The sequence below is a fragment of the Giraffa tippelskirchi genome, chromosome 7 (genome assembly GCF_054371585.1).
Source record: "Giraffa tippelskirchi isolate mGirTip1 chromosome 7, T2T-mGirTip1v1.2.pri, whole genome shotgun sequence".
Lineage (NCBI taxonomy): Eukaryota > Metazoa > Chordata > Mammalia > Artiodactyla > Giraffidae > Giraffa > Giraffa tippelskirchi.
This window is the reverse complement of record NC_137281.1, coordinates 89446049-89468658: the sequence shown is the minus strand read 5'-3', so window position 1 is coordinate 89468658 and position 22610 is coordinate 89446049. Positions and strand designations below refer to the sequence as shown.

At 40.8% G+C, this 22610-nt stretch overlaps 2 protein-coding genes across 2 annotated transcripts; both read right to left on the bottom strand.

The window, feature by feature from the left end:
* Positions 1 to 1410: 1410 nt before the first annotated feature.
* On the bottom strand, positions 1411 to 2367 carry LOC145515020 (olfactory receptor 10G2-like). Its single transcript, XM_081514352.1, has one exon. The coding sequence runs from the start codon at positions 2365 to 2367 to the stop codon at positions 1411 to 1413; it is 957 nt and encodes a 318-aa protein (XP_081370478.1).
* Positions 2368 to 6528: 4161 nt separating this feature from the next.
* OR10G2 (olfactory receptor family 10 subfamily G member 2) lies at positions 6529 to 7485 on the bottom strand. The gene has a single exon (XM_081513947.1). The coding sequence runs from the start codon at positions 7483 to 7485 to the stop codon at positions 6529 to 6531; it is 957 nt and encodes a 318-aa protein (XP_081370073.1).
* Positions 7486 to 22610: the final 15125 nt, after the last annotated feature.

Below are 22610 nucleotides of genomic sequence, written 5' to 3'. Positions count from 1 at the left end.
ATTCTTGCCTGGAAAATGCCATGGACAGAGGAGCCCGATAAGTGCTATTATAAAATACAAAGGACTATGGGAATATAAGTCCTTGTATATGAGGAGGATATAAGTTTTCACTGGGAAAATTGGAGAAAGCTTCCTGTAGAAATAAAGGTCCTCCTCATCCTCCTGTGCCTTGTAGGAAGCAGAAGACATCAGTTTATCAATGTGGCGAGGGAAGAAGGGTATTTCTCACACAGGAATAAGTAAAAGCTCAGAAACAGGAAAGGACAATCATCCCTGGTACCTGGGGATTGGTTCCAGGAGTTCCCCTATACCAAAACCCCCTGATGCTCAAGTCCCTACATAAGATGGTGTAGGACTCTGAGTATGATGGCATCCATAGCCGCAGGTTTCACATTTTCAGATTCAATCAACTTTGGATGTGGAGGGCTAACTTAGGGAATGTTTAAAGAGTAGCAGGGAAATTAATGGGACTAGGAGAGAAAGGGGAGGTAGAGAGATCTTGGAAGATGAGGTATATTGGGATCAGATTGCAGGGGACTTTAGATTCCAAGCTGAAGTCTGGCTTTATCTATATACGTTAGAGAGCTAGTGAATATTTATAAGGAGAGATATGACATATTTAGTTCTATGTTTCAGAAAGTAGAACTTTTTCTAGTGGTATGGATGAAGATGAGGATGACAAGGAGAGAGACCACTTAGGAAGCCAGAGAGCTATTCCTGAAACAGAGCAAACAGAATTAGGTGAATTACTGTATGGTGAAGAGGGGCTGGAAGGAAACAGACAGTCTGTACAGAGATTGCACCAAGTGCTTGGATGGATGGATTTTTCTTGACATGAGCAAAACAATCCTCAATGTCTAGAGGCTTGGGAAACTAAGAGTGAAGAAAGGGGATGAAGAGTAGCTGGGCAGCATTATGCTAGGTTTTCACAAATTTGGCTTGTGTAATCCCCCTTCCTACACATAGCGTTTATTCCTCATATTCAACCTTTGTAGACTGTGCTTTTCCCCAGAAAAGTGCAAAGAAGTGATGGATAATTTAATGAGATTAAATACAGAACTAGAAGGGCTTCCCAGGTGCCTCAGTGGTAAAGAATCCACCTGCCACTGCAGAAGATGTGGGTTCCATGCCTGGGCTGAGAAGATCCCCTGAAGGAGGAAATGGCAACTCACTCCAGTATTGTTGCCTGAAGAATCCCATGGACAGAGGAGCCTGATAGGCTACGGTACATTGAGTCACAAAGAGTCGGACACAGCTGAGCATGCACGTACCATAGCACTAGAAGTTTCTTCCTAATAGAATTACACTCAATTGAGCTTAAACCAAAACTACTTTTGAACATCTGCCACATGCAGCAGTTGCTGAAAAGAGCGGTAGCAATGATGTTGTAGGTAGTCCCTGAGCCTCTAGTTACTTATTTTCATTCCCAGCCCCTCTACCTGCTTCTAGTCTCTTCAGAGCAGACTTCACTTCCTGGTTCCTGAGTGTGTAGATGAGGGGGTTCAGTAATGGAGTGACAACAGTGTAAAACACAGCCACTGCCCCATCCAGGGGACTCTTGGAGCCAGCCCGAAGGTAGATGAAAATACAGGGGACATAGTAGACTGTGACCACGGTTAGGTGGGAGCCACAGGTGGAGAAGGCTCGGCGCCGCCCATCAGCAGTGTGTATCTGTAGGATGGCGTGGACTATGTTGGCATAGGAGAGCAGAATTAACATGAAGCAACTGGCGGCCACTACCCCAATGTCCACAAAAGTCACAAGCTCATTGACAGTTGTATCTGCGCAGGCCAGTCTCAATACTGCAGGGATGTCACAGAAAAAATAATCCACCTGGTTGGGCCCACAGTAGGGCAGGCGGAATGTCAGGGTGGCCTGGATGGACCCATGAATGGAGCCAGCCACCCAAGCTCCAGCCACAAGGATGGTGCATAACCTCCCATTCATGAGCACGGGGTAGTGCAGGGGCTGGCATATTGCCAGGTACCTGTCATAGGCCATCAAAGTGTAGAGGAAGCACTGAGTACTGCCCAGGAAATGAAAGAAATACAGTTGAGCCACACAGCCACCAAACGGGATTCTCTTGCTGGTGGGAGTAAAGTTTAGAATAATTCGAGGAACGATGACGGAGGAGAGCCACATGTCCAGGAATGAGAGCACGCCCAGGAGAATGTACATGGGGCGGGTGTGGAGCTTTGGGTCAGCCCACACAGTGAGCAAAATGAGGAGGTTGCCCAGTTGAGTCAGGATGTAAATGATGAAGAAGACCAAGAAAAGGAGAGTCCTCAGCCTCGGGGGGTGAGATAAGCCCAGGAGAATGAACTCTGTTACCACAGTGTCCAGGGACGTGTTTCTGGTCTTTCCCATGTTCTTCTGTAGTCTGCTAAGATGAAGTCAGGCAAGGGAAATACAACACAGAAATGTGATGGGAGAATGCTTTTGTCTGATGACCAGAGTCTAGGAGGTAAACAGAGCACGTCTACGTTTTATATAAAAAGTATTTTTGGCTTGGCATTCAAGGGAGATGCTGCTAGGAATGGAAGGTAAGAGGGTGGCAATGAGAAAGCAAAGTCAGGGAGAAATAAGACCTTCTTACTAGGTTAGGTAGGAAGTTATAGGATAAACTGTTGTCTTGAATCCCCTTCTCCCGGAGGCTCATTCACTTTGAGCCCTTTGCTAGCAATGTGTCTTTCACTTTGAAGGAAATCATATTATCTCAAAGTGTTGGCCTCTCTCCAGCATGTCTACAGTGAATTGGGGTTTTTTATGGGACATTTTGGGTTGGGACTTTTCCTGTCAAGAGATGATATAAATCAGTAGGACTGAAGGACGTGGAAGGACCCAACACTGGGTCTTTTAACCTTGCTAATCTTTTGGACAAGACTCAGATCATAGCCTTTTCAGACTGGGAGGTAGCATGAGCAGAGAGGTAGAACAAGGACAATGAACAGCGTTTGGATTCAGTGGGGAGGCAGAATCCGTATTTTATTGCTCTGATTATCCTGTCAGTGTCTTTGTCCGGCATGTTAAAAAAATCTTGCTTAAGAAAAAGTGCCGAAGGAGAAATATCGTATGACATCTCTTATATGTGGAATCTAAAAAGAAGTGATAGAAATGAACTTATAAAACAGAAAGAGACAGACTTAGAGACTGAACTTACGGTTGCTGGCAGGAATGTTGGAGGAAGGGATATTTAGGGAGTTTGGGATGGACATGTACACACTCCTATATTTAAAATGGATAACCAACGTGGACCTATTGTATAGTATATGGAACTCTGCTCAATATTAATGTAGCAGTCTAAATGGGAGGGGAGTTTGGGGAAGAATGGATACATGTATATGTATGGCTGAATCCCTTTACTGTTCACCTGAAACTATCACAACGTTGTTAATCGGCTGTACCATAGTACAAAAGAAAAAGATTTTCTTTTTTTTTTGAAAGACAGGTACTTGAAATGGAAGGTCTTCCAAACTTTAATTAAGTTGATCCAGTGTATTCATCCCTGGGAGAAGAAGGGTTAGGGAACTCATTCTGTGTTTGCTCTGTAATACTGAGTCTGTTGCATCATTTATGCTGCTTTCCTTTCCCCCCTGTGAGCAGAGGATGAAGTAAGGAAAAAAGATAAGGAAAAGAGACAACCTAAATGTGATTTTCGACAAAGTTCCTGAAACTTTTGTGATTTCTAAACTATGTCTTTGCTCCTATTGTGAACTGACCTGACTTTAGGAATGCTTTCCAGTTTGAACTCACATGAACACAGCAGCAAATCTTGGTGGAGACTGGCCTTTCTTGGGTAGAATGGCCCTGCAGGTGAGGACAGCATCCTCCAGAGCATCCTCTGGGCTTGTGATGATGGCTCACTGGATCTCTGCTTTGGAATAGAATTGACACACTGACTCTTTTAATTATCTGTGAGACCTCCTGCCCTTGGAGGCTCTTTATAGATTGGGACTTCTCTACTTAAATGTCTTGGATTTTATGTTGGTTAAATTATTAGCTGGATCTCCTTTGATTGAGGGTTGTTTTTTTTTTTTTTTTTAACAAAACACTGTCAAGAGATTTGTAGAAAATTATTTACCTCTTGGGAATTCTACCCGAAACATTTCCCTCAAGAGAAATGCAGTCCCCTGATCCTCATTATTATTATTTTGCTTTGACAGCAAGCAGAAATCATTTCTACATTATCTAGAAAGTGAAGTATGGAGAACAACACTATTTGTTGGATGAAAGACATAATCTCTGATTTCTGTGATCCTTTTTCTTTTTTTAAGTGTTGTTGGACCACACATTTACCCATTTTCTACTCAAAAATGCATTGAAAATGCACTTAATTTTCAATGGTTGAACTAATCTTTGTTACATGGCTTCCAACACATTTTTTATCCATTGACTGTTGGACAAATCTGCTGGTATACAAGAGCGTGGATTCAGCTGTAAGTGAGGAATTAATACATACTCATGAAAGCCAAGGAAAGCCTGACTTTCCCATAGACCCAGAGTAGCTTTAACATTCTTGATTCCACAGGTCTTCCATGAGGGAAGACGATGCTGACTTTGCATGACAAAAATGAGCAATAAAAATTCAAAATCCCAGTCAGACAACAGGTTCCAAAACAGGACTGTGTTCACAGCAGAGCTCAATAAATAGTTTTTTTTCCAATGTATTGATTTCAACTATAGTGAATTCTCCAATGTGTATCAACATTGATTTAAACAAGTTAAAAAATAATAGCTTTATTGAAGTTAATACAAATGTTGTACAGTTCACCCTTTCAATCTGTACAATTCAGTTGTTCTTGGTATATTTACAAAGTCGTGGATTGATCACGCCTGTCTAACTCTTGAATAACTTCATTTGTCCCCAAACCCTCCTCCACCCCACTCCTGGTGAACACTAATCTACTTTCTGTTTCTATGGATTTGCCTATTCTGAACATTTCATATAAGTGAAATCATGTAATATGTGGCCTTTTATGTCTGGTCACTTTGGATTAGCATAGCATTTTCAAGTTTCATACATGTAGTTCCATGTATCAGAACTCCATTCCTTTTTGTGGCTGATTGCTATTCCATTTTATAGCTATACCATATTTTGTTTGTCTTTTTATTAGTTGAGGGACATTTTATTTGGCTACACATTTAGGCTGTTTTAGTGCTGCTACGAGCACTCATGTACAAGTTTTTCTTTTGTGTTTGTAAGCATATGGTTTCATTTCTTTTGGAATATACCTGGGAGTAGAATACGGAAATTCTATGTTTAACATTTTGAACAATTGCCAAGTTGTTTTTTAAATGGCTCTACCACTTTATATTGCCAAATTTCTCCACATCTAGACACTTGTCATTGTCTGTCTTTTTTATTGTAGCTGCCTTTGATAGTAAATTGTATTAATCAGAGACTGATGGGTATTAAAACATATATATCAGAGATCATAGGAAATTCCTTTCTGGAATATCTACATATATATAGTTTAAGATATGTTTGAGGCTTTCCTTTTTTACTCTTAGTTTCTTTTAAATTTAATAACAAAACTTGCTCATTTTAGCTTTGAGTAGCACAGAGATGTACAAGAAATAAAATCCCCTTACTCCACTTTCCCATTGCAATCCCTAATGTAAACAATGTTGAAGTTCATCTTATCTATGCCTACACTTTAAAGAAGTTATACCTATAAATATGACTAGTTAGGTATTATGGAGAAGGCAATGGCACCCCACTCCAGTACTCTTGCCTGGAAAATCCCGTGGACGGAGGAGCCTGGTAGGCTACAGTCCATGGGGTTGCTAAGAGTCAGACACGACTGAGCGACTTCACTTTCACTTTTCCCTTTCATGCACTGGAGAAGGAAATGGCAACCCACTCCAGTGTTCTTGCCTGGAGAATCCCAGGGACGGCGGAGCCTGGTGGGCTGCCGTCTATGGGATCGCACAGAGTCGGACACGACTGAAGTGACTTAGCAGCAGCAGCAGCAGCAGTTAGGTATTAAGAGAGACTTCCTAAAGGTGGACAGAATTTGATGTCTTAGCACATGGGGAGAGTAAGGGACAGGAAGGAAATACAAATGATCCAGTATTTCTGAGTTGAAGCGCTTGGGAATGTTAATGCTGTGAATAAACAAAGAAATACACAATTTATATAAGTCTAGGTTTAGGGGCAAAACGGATGAAAAAGTGGCTATGGTAGCATTATGTCTTATTTTTTCCCTTTCACATTTTCTGACATAATTTACCTCAAAGAAGTTGACATCCTATTTAACCTTTGAAAGACATTTTCTTATCTCACAAGGTAATCAAAAGGTGGTAGAAGGAGTGTATCCATTTATTTCCAACAAATAATGTAAAACCAATTTGGCCGAGTTTAATGAAATGAAAAGATTGTGAATACAAAGAATTCAGAAGTTTTTTCTAAAGAGAATTAAATTCAATACAGTTTAGATCATGAACAGCTTTTGAACATCTGCCACATGCAGCAGCTTCTGAAAAGAAAGATATTAATGGTGATGTAGGTAGTCCCTGAGCCTCTAGTTACTTATTTTCATTCCCAGCCCCTCTACCTGCTGCTAGTCTCTTCAGAGCAGACTTCACTTCCTGGTTCCTGAGTGTGTAGATGAGGGGGTTCAGTAATGGAGTGACAACAGTGTAAAACACAGCCACTGCCCCATCCAGGGGACTCTTGGAGCCAGCCCGAAGGTAGATGAAAATACAGGGGACATAGTAGACTGTGACCACGGTTAGGTGGGAGCCACAGGTGGAGAAGGCTCGGCGCCGCCCATCAGCAGTGTGTATCTGTAGGATGGCGTGGACTATGTTGGCATAGGAGAGCAGAATTAACATGAAGCAACTGGCGGCCACTACCCCAATGTCCACAAAAGTCACAAGCTCATTGACAGTTGTGTCTGCGCAGGCCAGTCTCAATACTGCAGGGATGTCACAGATAAAGTAATCCACCTGGTTGGGCCCACAGTAGGGCAGGCGGAATGTCAGGGTGGCCTGGATGGACCCATGAATGGAGCCAGCCACCCAAGCTCCAGCCACAAGGATGGTGCATAACCTCCCATTCATGAGCACGGGGTAGTGCAGGGGCTGGCATATTGCCAGGTACCTGTCATAGGCCATCAAAGTGTAGAGGAAGCACTGAGTACTGCCCAGGAAATGAAAGAAATACAGTTGAGCCACACAGCCACCAAACGGGATTCTCTTGCTGGTGGGAGTAAAGTTTAGAATAATTCGAGGAACGATGACGGAGGAGAGCCACATGTCCAGGAATGAGAGCATGCCCAGGAGAATGTACATGGGGCGGGTGTGGAGCTTTGGGTCAGCCCACACAGTGAGCAAAATGAGGAGGTTGCCCAGTTGAGTCAGGATGTAAATGATGAAGAAGACCAAGAAAAGGAGAGTCCTCAGCCTCGGGGGGTGAGATAAGCCCAGGAGAATGAAATCTGTTACCACAGTGTCGAGGGATGTGTTTCTGGTGTTTCCCATGTTCCTGTAGTCTGCTGAGATGAATGATGAAGTCAGGCAAGGGAAATACAACACAGAAATGTGATAGGAGAACACTTTTTCCTGATGATTAATGCCAGAGAGTTATGAGATAAACTGAATACTATTAAATTTTTTTTCTAAAAGGAGAGGTGGCGTTGTCATTAGTCATTTTGGTTTACTTGATTAGACAAATCACCCACAGGCTGGTTAGTATTCTAGATGAATGGAAACTCTTATTTACTAAGAAGCATAATTTGGCAGATCAAAGAACAGGAGAACGTGTGAATGATAGGCAGTATCATTAACTCCAAGCAAAACTAAGGCTGAGACAGAAGGATGTGGAATGCATACCCCAGAATTACCCCATCTACTTGTTCCTCCACTTATCATCGTTGTCATACCCCCTCTTTATCCTCAGCTGAAATCTCGTCTCCTCACCATAGTGTGCAAAAATGTTCATTTTCTGGTCCTTGTTTGCCACTCCATCATACCCACTGTAATTCCTTCTTGATGTTCAGATGCACAGACTTCCTCAGTGCTCTCACAGTTCAATGCTCCAGCCTGGAACATGTGCACCCACTGCCTCTCTGCCCCCTTCCTCTACGTAATGCCCACCTTTGTTTCAGGACTGTGTTTGGAGGGCCTCATATTCAAAAGGACTTTCCTGTTTCCCAAGGACCATGCTTACACTTTCAGAACATGCATCACATTATATTGCTGTTGCCTAAGTTGTCTAATGTCTCTTGCATTAGTCATCCTCTCTAGTACAGTAAAAGTGATAATTATTTTCTGAATAGCTGATTGAATGAAAGTGAAAGAAAGTCACTCAGTCGTGTCTGACTCTCTGCGACCCCGTGAACTGTAGCCCACCAGGCTCCTCTGTCCATGGAATTCTCCAAGCAAGAATACTGGAGTGGGTTGCCATGCCCTTCTCCAAGAGATCGTACCAACCCAGGGATTGAACCCAGGTCTCCTGCATTGCAGGCAGATTCTTTACCATTTAAGCTACCCAGAAAACTGATTGAATAAATGTTGCCTAATCCTATAGATATGACACAGCGCTTCTTTCTCTGACTCATGGGCCCACCCCCTGGCTGGCAAGGGACCATCTCATTCTGATGCATTATGAGTCTAGTTTCATTATAAAAAACTCCAAAGACCTTTCACATTTTTTATTGCTCCAGGATATCATTTAGATTTGTTGGTTGATTTATGTGGTTCATTGGTTTGGGACTGGATTTTTTTGGTAAAGTGTTTCAGAGGAATTCTTACTGTTTATTGTAAAAGCTTTGATTAATGCAGGACTGAAACTTCAGTTTGTACATACGTATAGAATTATAGCTAGATCCTGGTTTAGATATATAGTTGACTTTTGAACAACATGAGGGTTACGGGCACTGACCCCTGTGCAGTTAAAAATTGAGTATTGCTATCTCTGCCTCACAAACAAACAAACAAACAAACTGATTAATAGCCTGTGATAAACCATAATGGAAAAAGATATAAAAAAAGAATGTATATATATATGTATGTATAACTGAATCATTTTGCTGTATAGCAAAATTTAACACAACATTGTAAATCAACTGTACTTCAATTAAAAAAACAACCCTCAAAACCCCACAAAGAAATTGATAAGTGTGTTACCAAGAGGTGGGAAGCTGAAACACTTTGGATAGAGTCAGGACTGGACCTTTTGATTCTACATGTTGTGATCTCTAATGGAACAAACTTTTCATGACTTTCCCTCTAACTTAATTAATTTAAATGTCTGTAAATTTAAAATATAGGTTCTATATAGAAAAAAATCAAATCCAGTTATAAGTGAATCTGCATAGCTCAAACCTGTGTTGTTCATGGGTCTATTATATGTTGCAGTTTACCATACGATAACTCTCTGGAAAGACCTGAAAAAAATTTGAAGTACCTAATCCACAGGATAAGGAAAAACAGAGCAATGATATGTGTTTGTTTCATTCATTTTGTCAAATATTCTATTTGAAAGAGATTTTTTTTTCCCCCTACTAGGGTTTGAGTGCTATCATCTGTCATTTAGCAGTAAAGTAACTTTGTTACTTAAATGTCTATTTTCAAGAATCAACTAATATAGTAGAGATTAATTATAAATTATATGGGAGTATTAGTAGATTTAATCACTTACTCGCCATCAGAAAAGTCATAAAGATATTTTACCATGGTTAAAATATTTTCTAAAATAACATAATTCATATATTAACATTTAAGCGCTATTAATAGTAATAATGATACATAATAAACTTGGTTCTCCAGAAGCCATAGAAAATATTAAGCATATCCTCTGCTCGCAAAGAAAGAAGAAACACCAGGTTTTTACTGCCTGAGTTTCAGGAAGACACTTCAATTTATTTGACAACTAATTGGAAGACTATTTGGCTAGAATACAGTGAAGGGATAGAAGGAATTGAATTAAGATTATGTTTAAAATGCAAATAATGAGCCAAGGTAAATTTTTTTTTTTTTGCCAGTATATATGTGTGATATCAGTGTGCTTCCATTTAGGCAAGCAATGCATTCCTAAAATGTTTTATGAAAATCAATTGTATATCAAATCAGACAGAACTGTAGCACTCGGAGAATTGTTTGGAGGATTTCCATAATGCGTATTTATGTATAGTGAAAAAATTCTCCCTAATTTATCTGCTATTCCAGTCTGATTTTTCCCATTTGTTGTGCATAAATCTGGTTCCACCTCTCCCAGATGCCCTGTAGGATGAAAGCTTCCTTTACCTCTATGTTCTGGGAGAGGATGGTGGCTTTGACTTGCGGTATGATGTTCAGGGGCTGCATAGGAGGGCAATCTGTCATTCAGAGAGACGGGCAGAGTAGATTTCCAGAAGGTGGATTTGGAAGAAACAGGTAATGTGTTTGATGAAGGATTAAATCTCTTGATGAGAGAAACAGTCTGAGCCCCCCTGGTCCCTCTTCTGCAGTTTCATGTGTCTGTTTGTTTTAGGTCTGCTCCTGTTCTTTAGCTATGGAAACTCAGTATATTTAAAGTAAAGGAATAGACGGACTGAAAGAATTTCAAAAAATTAAAAACAATTTTAGTTTAGCCAATCAGGTAACAAACTAAAAATTTTCCAAGTTTTAGACTTTTTGATGTTGCTAAAATCATGTGGTAAAATGGTCAGAAATGAACTATAAAGCACATAAAAATAGCAAAGTGTTAAAATTCGGTATAAAAAAAACCTGAAAATAAGGGCCCAGTGATATTACAGAATTAACAATACATGCTTGAAAATCAGTTATCCTGGAAACTCTAGGGAAAGGCTGTGGGGGGTGATAGTGAAAAAGCAACACTGAGAAGATAAGGACTAGGTTGGGGGAGAACAAGGACACCTTCTAGAGAACTCTATGGACCCACAGGATCATAGGATGGGCTGCTTTCTGAGCCTCCCATCCCTTCACTACCCATCCCCAAATCAGGCCAGTTTGTTGTGAGCATATCTCTTGCAGTAACCTTCCCATTTAGAAAGATTTAGAGGAGAGCAGCCTCCCATCAAATTGTTTGAAACTTTGAATTTCTACAGCTAAATCTTGGGAGCTGGGCTATTGGGAATAGTTATAAAATCCTGAAGAGGAGGAATGAAGACTGGTCTAAAAAAAAAAAACAAAAAAAACCCCAAAAAGACTGGTCTAGTGTGTTAGACACACTGGGATCAGAGGACTTCCGTATTTACCCCTAGGACAACGCCCACCCCAAAACTGTTTCTGGAGAGTATATTCCCTTTCCTTCATTATCCATTCAGTAACTAAACATCCTGGTAGAGCTAGGGCAGAGTAGGGGAAATGGATCGGAGAAGGAAGTGGCAAACCACTCCAGTATTCCTGTAGAGAAAATCCCGTGGACAGAGGAGCCTGGAGGGCTACAGTCCACGGGGTCCCAAAGAGTTAGACATGACTGAGTGACCGAGCACACGAGGGGAAATGGATAGAGTTTGGGGTGGCCTAGACATATTTTGGCCCCCTACTCCAGGACTCTTGCCTGGGAAACCCCATGGACGGAGGAGCCTGGTAGGCTGCAGCCCATGAGGTCGCGAAGAGTCGGACATGACTGAGCGACTTCACTTTCACGTTTCACTTTCATGCATTGGAGGAGGAAATGGCAACCCACTCCAGTATTCTTGCCTGGAGAATCCCAGGGACGGGGGAGCCTGGTGGGCTGCCGTCTATGGGGTCGCAGAGAGTCGGACATGACTGATGTGACTTAGCAGCAGCAGACATATTTTATATCTTTTCAGAAGAAAAGGTTCTTGTCCTGTGTGTGCTTGTGTGCTAAGTTGCTTCAATCGTGTCCTGCTCTTTGCGACTCTGTGGACTGTAGCCCATCAGGCTCCTCTGTCCACGGGATTCTCCAGGCAAGAATACTGGAGTGGGTTGCCCTGCCCCCCTCTCCGGGATCTTCCCTGCCCAGGGATCAAACCCGTGTCTCCTGCATTGGAAGGGGGGTTCTTTACCACTAGCACCACCTGGGAAGGTTAAAAAGAATGAGCTTGCTTATAGAATGCTACTTTGTATCTTCCTCACTGGAGAAAGGAAAGACTAAGAATCTTGCTTGTTTATGTTTGTGTAATTATCAAAGAAGTTTCTTCACAAAGTCTATTACTTTATCACTGCCCAGCTCTGTTCTTCCTGACTGCCAGAGAGAGATATAGAAAGATGCAGAGGAGAGATGAGAGAAAGAGAGAGAAATGAAAATAAAATAGCATTTTCTTTTGAACCACTTCTCAACCCAATAAAGAAATTCCCTAAGTTTGGAAAGAAAGAACTTAATGCTAGTAGTTTGAGAAAGAGTTGAGGAAGAAGATGGGGAAAAGAGATTGATTAACATTTTGGGAAAAACAACAGAATGTCTGAAGTTTCCATAGTTTGTTTGTGGCCTTATTCTGAGGGGAGCTGGTTTCAGGGTTGCTTTCCCATTCTTGTAGACTCACATGTACAGAGCTGCAAAATCGTGGAGGAGGCTGGCTGTCCTTGAGTTGAATGGTCCAGCACACGGAGAGATGTCCTTCAGCGAATCAGTCTAGCCTGTTGTAAAGGGCTCCCATATATGTACTGGGAACCTTTAGGATTCTTTCAGGAGTTTTGCCTGGCAAATAAATATTTAGAATATTTGAGAGCATCTGCCTTTCAGGGCTCTTTGATGAGTGTGACTTCTATATCTCTTGAGTCATATTTTACATTGCTTTTCATCAGCTATTGCCTCTCTCACTCTGAATAAAAGGAAAAAAAAAACACTGTCAAGACATTTGAAGAAATATTCTAACCTCAGAGGAATTTACTACTCTAACGTATTTCCCTAATGAGATCATCCCTCCCCAAATCCTCATTATTTTGTTTTGAGGGAAGAGAGCAGGAAATGTTTCTCGTAGACCTCCAGAGATGAGACTGTAGGGGATTACCTCGCCAGTATAGTTTTGGATGATTTCCAGTTTCTTAGAGGTGTTATGATCTCTCAGTTGATCACTTTCTCTCACCATATACCCATCAGGGATCCTCCATCATTTCTTCTGGTTTCTCTTCACATGTGGCCTGATCATTGAGGGTCTCTTGACTCTCACTCTCCCCCTCCACTTAGCATCATATGACAAATTATATTTTACTCTTTTACTTGTTTATTGTTTGTCTCCACTCACTAGAATGTAGGCTCCATGAGAGGAGGGAGTTTTCCTCACCAAGGAATCCCCAACACACACACATTGCCTGACATATAGTAAGTTCTCAATAAATACTTTTGAATCAATGAATGAGTAGGAGAAACTGTTACACATATTAAATGCCGTGAGCAGAAAAAAGCATTGCTTTCAAACGTGAACCTCAAATTTAAAGTTACCAGGGGTTGATTTGGCCTCAAATTGCAGGACTAGACAGCATATGCCAGTGTAAGTGGCTTTGGATATTCATTTATTTATTTTACAAAAGAGTCCCTTGGGCTGCAAGGAGATCAAACCAGTCAATCTTAAAGGGAATCAACCCTGAATATTCATTGGAAGGCCTGATGCTGAAGCTAAAGCTCCAATATTTTGGTCACCTGATGCGAAGAACTGACTCACTGGAAAAGACCCTGATGCTGGGAAAGATTGAAGGCAGGAGAAGAGGATGACAGAGGATGAGATGGTTGGATGGTATCACTGACTCAATGGACATGAGTTTGAGAAGCTCCAGATGTTGGTGATGGACAGGGAAACCTGGCGTGCTGCGGTCCATGGGGTCTCAAAGAGTCGGACACGACTGAGCAACTGAACTGAATTGAACTGAATTTTAATCTGAGTAACATTAGGAAACTGGCTAGAAATGAAGAAATGAAGCCTGGAGTGTGATATAAGCTTCAGGAGCCTCCATTGTAAAACAACAAAGCTGGGCAAAGACAGGATGATTTCTAAGATTCATTTAAATTTTAAGTTACCGAAGTTGCAGTGCTACATCTGGCCACAAGATGACAGTGTTGTCTTTTTTATTAAAACCAAATGCTGTGTCTGCTACATGGAGTAAATAGAAATAATAAATCCAGAGGGCTCACGAGAGGTATACATTTCTTTAGTAAAGATACTGCATTATCTTTATATTAACTTGGGGTACATTAGCTTGGGAAAACTATGTATTGAAGAGATAATTTCCTTTTATGACAATTGGGAAGTAGTTTGAAATACAGCTTTCCCTCTCCTTCTCTCCCTCCTCCCTCCCTCTTTTCTTCCTTCCTTCCTTCCTTCCATCCTTTCTTCCTTTCTTCCTTCCTTCCCTCCATCCTTTCCTCCTTCGGTCCTTTCCTTCCTTTCCCTTCTAGGCTTCTTCTCTTTCTCTTTTCCTCTTGATTTCTTTGAAGTTGTCACTTTATTACATAAAAATTACCAGTCAAAACAGAAGTGTAAAGAACAGGTTAATAGTCTCACCATTTCCTTTTAATCCCAACTTTCTGAAGTAGCTAAAGTGAATAGTTTCCTTTGTTTTTCCATCTCTTCTTCTATATTCATACATATGTACAGATAGATATCTTGTATTTCTCTAGATCTTTAAAAAATATCTCATTGCCTCTTTGTTGGGAGATAAATTTAGATGGTAGAAAAACATGTCAGTCTCTTCTGTATTGTCACAAATACCACCACCATCAGCACCACCACCGCACACAACACACACACACACACAGAGTGTGCATAACTTGCCTTTAATCTCACTCCTGTTTCTATTTTCTCTTGCCTTCAGAAAGACAAATTCTCAGTATTGTCAAACTGACCACTTCTGCCTTTACCTTTCTTCCTATTTGCCCTCTCTGTTCTTTATACACAATTTTATTGTTTAATATTCACAAAATCACATGAATTAAACCTGTGGATTCATCAGTAGAAAATGTTCACGTGAAGACACTCCTGAAAGGAAACCCACAGCTGCTCCCACGGAAGCTCAGTCCTTCGAGAAAGCTCCACCCACTGCGTTTTCTTCTGGGGTTTGCATCCAGATTGAGATTTCCTCCCTCAATCACGGGGAGGGAACCTGCTTTCTTTTGGCTCCAGTGGCACAGGTACAGAGAGTGCAGTGCCTGGTTTGTGGTGTCCTGCAGCAGATGTGGATTTTTTTCCTTCTTTGTGTTTCCCTGACAGTGAGGGGTGAGTCTCAAATTATTAGCAAACATTGCCAGGAACTTTCAGAATAATTTTCTTCCAGATAAATGATGGTAACTCCTAACTTTTGTAATGAAAGAGTCTTTCCCCATACATATTAGTGGTGCTAATTGTCCTCGTCCCCATCCTCATCCTTGTCCCATGTCTTTCTACCAGCATTTATTTCTACCTAAGGAACTCCTCCATCAAAGGCAGTGGGTTTTTTTGTGACCATGTGAGAACTATCCTCTTTATCAATGCTGTGGTTTCCTGGAGTGCTACCCTGATAATCGTCATGGATTTTCTCATAGGCTCTGCAGGAAAAGGCGTTGAGCAGCCCACTGAATTGATGGCTATGGAAGGCGCCTCTGCCCAGGTCAACTGCACCTACCAGACATCTGGGTTCAATGGACTGTTCTGGTACCAGCAACATTATGGTGGAGCACCTGTGTTTCTCTCTTACAATGTTCTGGATGGTATGGAGAGGAGAGGTCATTTTTCTTCATTCCTTAGACGCTCTGATGCACACAGTTACCTCCTTCTGAAGGAACTCCACATGAAAGATTTTGCCTCTTACCTCTGTGCTGTGATAGACACGGTGACTGTGAGGTCTTTTCAGCTGCTCCAAAACTCAGAGGCAACCACACCAGTGAGAAGTTATATTTCCTGAGTGTACACTTGCTCTAAGTTGAGAGTGGGGGACTTTGCAACCACCCTACCTGGATTTGAATTTGCTGCTTTCCATCTGGATAGTCTTGAGCAAGTCAATTTATCTTTCTTTAGTTCAGTTTATCCAATTTTATCCATAAAGAAAGCTCAGTGCAAAGAATTGATGCTTTTGCACTGTGGTGTTGGAGAAGACTTATGAGAGTCTCTTGGACTGCAAAGAAATAAAAACGGTCAATCCTAAAGGAAATCAGTCCTGGATATTCATTGGAAGGAATGATGCTGAAGCTGAAGCTCAAATACTTTGGCCACCTGGTGCGAAGAACTGACTCATTGAAAAAGACTCCGATGCTGGGAAAGGTTGAAGGCAGGAGGAGAAGGGGACGACAGAGGATGAGATGGTTGTATAGCATCACCGACTCGATGGACATGAGTTTGAGCAAGCTCCGGGTGTTGGTGATGGACAGGGAAGCCTGGTGTGCTGCAATCCCTGGGGTCTCAAAAAGTTGGACATGACTAAGTGACTGAACTGAACTGACTGATCCATTTATAAAATAAAAAGAATAGTGCCTGCCAAATGTATGGTTGTGAGTTATACACACACATAGAACAGAACAGTGCTGGCAACAGTGAGCTCTGTATAAGTGTTAGCTATTTAACTTCTAGTCTTAAACTTTCACTAAGTCTTACGAGGCCACAGTTCTGGGACTGGATCTCAGTATTTATCCATCCTTGGTTTGTAGAAGTTGAAATCCTGACAACTCTTTGCATATTGTGGATTGATGGATGAAAGGTGGAGTTTGTAAATGGGGAACGTTCACTCTTCTGAAGAGATCACTGGGTGATACTCATTCTCTCTGGGGAGACCCCGAACTTTAGAGGTCCAAATGCAAATGCTTCAAAATGAGATGTTAAGTATTCTGATGAGCTTTGTACAGCTATCTTCATGTGTGTGTCCCTGAGAAGTTAATGTGATCTTAATGTATTTTGGGAGTTTATAAGACAGGCTGGAAATGAGGTTCAGGGCTTTGAACTTGAGGAACATGGACTTGAGTATCTATAGAAGATGAAAAAGAAGAGTTAGCATAAGCAAAATGGTATATAATTCAGGGTGAGGAAGGAGCCAGTAGGGTGTGCCTATGGTACAGCATTGTCAGTGGGTATGAAGAACAGTAAAAATCTCTAGTCAGTTTAAAGATTTTCCTTTTCTACTTTTAAATTTTCAAAGCTTTGTTAAATGTTACAGCTTACTGTCAGCTAGGTTTAGAAAATAAATGATTATTTTTATGGCTTTTTCCCTACACGAGATAAAATTGATCAGAGCTTAGAAGTTCAAATTGTAGGTTATTCAGATATCAAAAGTTAGGGCCATCCCGATTTAAAATAAGTTATAGTTAGTCATGGCTTCCCTGCTGGCTCAGATGGTAAAGAATCTGCTGCAATGCAGGAGACCCAGATTTGATCCCTGGATTGGGAAGATCCCCTGGAGAAAAGAATGGCAACTCACTCCAGTATTCTTGTGTGAAGAATTCCATGGGCAGAGGAGCCTGGCAGGCTACAGTCCATAGGGTTGCAAAGAGCTGGACATGACTGAGCAACTCACTCACTCACTCATAGTTAATTATGGGCTTCCCAGGTGGCTCAATGGTAAAGAATATGCCTGCAGTGGAGGAGACAAGACTTTGATCTCTGGGTTGGGAAGATCCCCTGGAGAAGGAAATGGCAATCCACTCCAGTATTCTTGCCTGGGAAATCCAAGGACAGAGGAGCCTGGTGGTCTACAGTCCACGTGGTCTCAAAAGAGTTAGATATGGCTTAGCGACTAAACAATAGTCAGTCATATGTTACACTGTTTGGAATAAAAGATTAAACAAAATTCCCTTTGGGTGAGGTAAGGGTGTGTTTTCATTCTAATTTATAAAATGGAACTTTTGAGATGGACATGTTAGAAAGTAATATAAATTATGAATCAAGGCCATTAAAATATTCATATTCCTTTTACCTGATAATTCCATTTTTGGGTTCTCACTTAAAGATAGGCAGGCTAGAAATGAGGTTTAGGGGTTTTGGACTTTGGGGGTGTGGAGGGTTTATATAGCAGCGCTATCCATTAGGGCAAAATATGGACAACAGTCAAGTAATTTAGGATCAATGGGCTATTTTAAAGCTGCATTGGTTTCTATTGCTGTATAACACATTACCACAACACTCACATATTTGCTGATAGTTCCGTAGGTCAGAAGTCCAGGCAGTTTCAACTGATTCTTTGCTTGAAAGTGAAAGTGAAAGTCACTCAGTCAAGTATGACTCTTTGTGACCCCATGAATTATACAGTCCAAGGAATTCCCCAGGCCAGAATACTGGAATGGGTAGCCTTTCCCTTCTCCAGGGGATCTTCCCAACCCAGGGATCTAACCCAGGTCTCCTGCATGCAGGCGGATTCTTTACCAGCTGAGCCACAAGGGAAGCCCAAGAATACTGGAGTGGGTAACCTATCCCTTCTCCAGTGGAACTTCCTGACCCAAAAATTGAACTGGGGTCTCCTGCATTGCAGGTGGATTCTTTACCAACTGAGATATGCATAGGATACCATAAGACTGAAGTCAAGGTGTTGACAGCCTGAGTTCCTTATCTGGAGCTCAGGGTCTTCTTCAAAGTTCATTTCTGTTCTCAGAATTCTGTTCCTTGCTCTTGTAGGACTGAAATCTCCTTTTCCTTGCTGTCTGTTGGTGGGGAAATCTTCAGCTCCTTAAGCTCACTTGCATTTCTTTTCACATGATCCATTCTATTTTCAAACCAGCAACAGCATTTCAAGTCCTTATACTGAGCTTCTTACTTTATATTCTGCCTTTCTTATCTGCCACCAGAGAAAGTTAATGTGCTTTAAAGGTCTCATGTAATTAGGTTAGGCTTGCCTAGATATCTCCCCCTTGTAAGGTGAGCTGTGGTATTTAACACAACACAGTCATCACTAACCAAGAGAATGGTCATCACTAACCATTCTCTCGCTTTCAAGGTTCTGGCGATTAGAGCATGGAATTTTGGTGACATTGTTTGAAATTCTACCTACCTCAGAGCCAATAAAAGACAGTTCTAGAAACTGCATTAAAAACTTTTAGCTGTTTATGATACAATAATGAATCAAGTAGAGCAAAGTATATAGTTGAATACATAGAATAATTATAGCTGTGTAAAAATCCATAGACATAGAACAAAGATGGGAAAGAATACCCTCTCTCCAGTTTGTCCCTTACCTAAAGTCTTAGTGTATATATATTTTCTTCTCCCTCTCTCTCTTGTGATCTCTATCTATTTTTAAAGAGCTTAAACAACAGAGTTATGTAGGACAAATATTGACCTTGCTGCCACAGTTGGTTCTAAGACCATAATTGCTACCAATCATCTTTTTCTATCACTGATTCTAGATTCCCCCACACTCTCACTCAGCATTCCTGCTTGTCTGGGTTTCTTGCTCAGTGAGTGACCCAGACCTTCCTCTCTGAGGGGTCTAAGCTCTTGGTTACCTTAACTTTGTCCGGACTTGGTTAATGTTATTGCCTGCTCACAATTATCACCAGATGTGGAATGTTCCAGAGGTATGTTCCAGTGAACCTCTAGCTTCTTTCATACTTCTGTGTCCCCATTACAAAGTGGGCAACTCTCTAGCATTTCTCTGTGATAATAGGCAATTATTTCTGCCAGTATAGTTTTGCCAAGTTGGGGAGGTTTTCAGCGATTATTTATTTGAATACTTTCTTCAAGTCCAGCCATGAGCTGAGCCCCCACTCTTGCGTGATCTTTCCTCTGCCTCTTCGCTCTCCTCCTCCTTCCCATTCTTCTGGGATTCCAATGATATGCGTGTTAAACCATTTGTTATTGTCCCATAGGTCTTTGAGACTCTGTTCATTTTTTTCTCCAATCTCTTCCCTTGCTGTTGTTCAGCCTGGGAAAATTCTATTCATCTGTTCTCAAGTTCAGATATTCTATTCCTTGTCATCTCCATGTTCCTACTGAACCCATCTAAAGAGCTTAGATCTTCAGTTACTGAATCCCTCAGTTCTTTAATTTGTGCTTATTTCTTTTTATAGCTTTATTTTTTGCTAAGATTTTTTGGTTTTTTTCCATTTGTTTCAAGAGAATTTGTAGTTGTCTGTGGAAGCATTTTTATGAAAGCTGTTTTAAAATCTTTGTCCAAAATTTTAACATCTGATTCATTTTGGTGTTCACATTAATTGACTGTCTTTTCTCATTCATGTTACAGACTGGACTAATTGTCCAATCATCCCTGAAATAAAAAGTAAGCCAACAGAATCTGTCTTCCTCCTCACTTTAATTTCCTCTTTATCCTCTGATTCACTCTCAGGTAGCAAACACCTGCTGTGATACCACGTGCTAGGAGCAGTTTTTGTGCTGTGTTTCAGTCACAGTATGTATCACACCGGTTTATAAATGTGGCAGATACTGCCTGTAAATGAGTTTCTTATTTAATGTAAAGGATTTTTGTTTCCAGTATCATACTCTATGCAATATTACTCAACTTTAAAAAGAAATAGGAAACTTTAGATTCCAATCATAGATCAGTACTCGAAAGGAATTTTAAGTATGGGAGTTATATATTAGAAGATCTGGATACGCCTCCTCATAGTTTGTGAGATCTGTGTTGAGAACTATTTTTGTGTTTATTTTTTTAAAAACAATTTTATTATTTATTTATGGCTGTGCTCAGTCGTCATTACTGTGAGGGCTTTTCTCTAGTTGCGGTGAGTAGGGACTATTCTCTAATTGCGGTGCACAGGCTTCTCATTGCCGAGGCTTCTCTTGTTGCGGAGCACAGGCTCTAGGGCACTCCGGCTTTAGCAGCTGCGGCAGGCGGGCTCAGTAGCTGCGGTTCCTGGGCTCTAGAGCACAGGCTCAATAGTTGCGGTGTACGGGCTTAGTTGCTCCACCTCTGTGGAATCGTGCGGGATCAAGGATTGAACATGTGTCTCCTGCGTTGGTGGAGAAGGAAATGGCACCCCACTCCAGTATTCTTGCCTGGAGAATCCTGTGGACGGAAGAACCTGGTGGGCTGCTGTCCATGGGGTCGCGCAGAGTCGGACACGACTGAAGCGACTTAGCATGCATGCATGCATTGGAGAAGGAAATGGCAACCCACTCCAGTGTTCTTGCCTGGAGAATCCCAGGGACGGAGGAGCCTGGTGGAGGAGCCGTCTATGGGATCACACACACAGAGTCGGACATGACTGAAGTGACTTAGCTGCTGCTGCTGCTGCTACTCCTGCGTTGGCAGGCGAATTCTTTACCACTGAGCCACCAGGGATGTCCCTGGTGTTTGCTTTTAAACTTGAACACAACATATTGTTTTAAAAATGAAATTTATTGAGGCATAATTTACAAAAAATAAAATGCACCCATTTTATTTTAATGATTTGACATTTTTATACATTGTGAAATGATCACCACAATGAATCTAGTCAACACCTGTCACCATACATAGTTATAGATTTTTCCTTATGATAAATCCTTTTAAGATTTACTCTTATAGCAATTTTCAAATATGCAATACAGTATTATTAGCTATAGTCATCATGCTGTACATTACATCCCATGACTTATTTATTTTATAGCTGGAAGTTGTATTGTTGACCCCCTTCATTCATTTTGCCTACCCTCCACCTCTGGCAGCACCAATATGTTCTTTGTATCTATGAGCTTGGTTGTGTTTGTGTGTGTGTTTAGATTCTACATATAGGTGAGATCACACAGTATTTGTCTTTCTTTGTCTGATTTATTTCACTTAGAATAATGCCCTCAAATTCCATCCATGTTGTTGCAAATGGTTAGATTTCATTCTTCTTTATGGGAAAGTATTTCACTGTATATACGTTTGTATACCATGTCTTTATCCATCCATCCATTGGTGGACACAGGTCTTTAACATATCTTGGCTATTGTATATATTGAAAACACAGTCATTTTAACTGTACAGTTCCATATGTTCTGGCAAGTAAATATATCTGGATTTCTACCTCTACAATAAAAATATAAGACATTTTCATCATCCCAAAAGGTTCCTTAGTTCTTTCTCTCAGTTAATCCTCCTTCTTCTTAGCTCCTACCCACAACTTCAGCTCGTGGAAATCACCGATCTATTTTCTAATAGTTTTGTCTGCTCTAAAATTTTATATAAAAGGAATTATGTAACACATACCATTCTGTGTTTGATTTTTTTCACTCAGCACAATCCACTGTGTCTTGGTATTAGTAGTTTTATTAAGTAGTATAATATTGTATGCATGTACCCCAGATTGTTTAGCCACTCCTCTCGTAATTATATTTGACTTGCTTTCAGTTTTTTACCATTATGGATAAGCTGCAATGAATGTTTGTGTTCAAGTCTTGTATGAACATATACTCTCATTTCTCTTGGGTAAACGTTCTGGAGTGGAACTGTTCGGACATATGGTAAGTATATGTTTAGTTTTATAAGAAATCGCCACTATCTTCCACAGTGATTGTAATATTTAAAATTCTCACTAGCAATGTGTATGCAATTCACTATTGTTAAATGGAGTATTCACATGTCTAGTACCACAAATTGGTTGGTAGAATGAAGTTATTATATCCTAGCTGATTTTCTGTTTAATCATTCTACCAATTACTAAGAGAAGGGTGATGAAATTAACTATGATAACCATTAATTTGTCTTTTCTCTTTCAATTCTATCATCTTTGCTTCATGTACTTTGGATCTCTGTTATATGGTGAATATACATTTATGATGCTAAGTCCTCTTGATAAACTGACTCTATTCTCTTGAAATGAT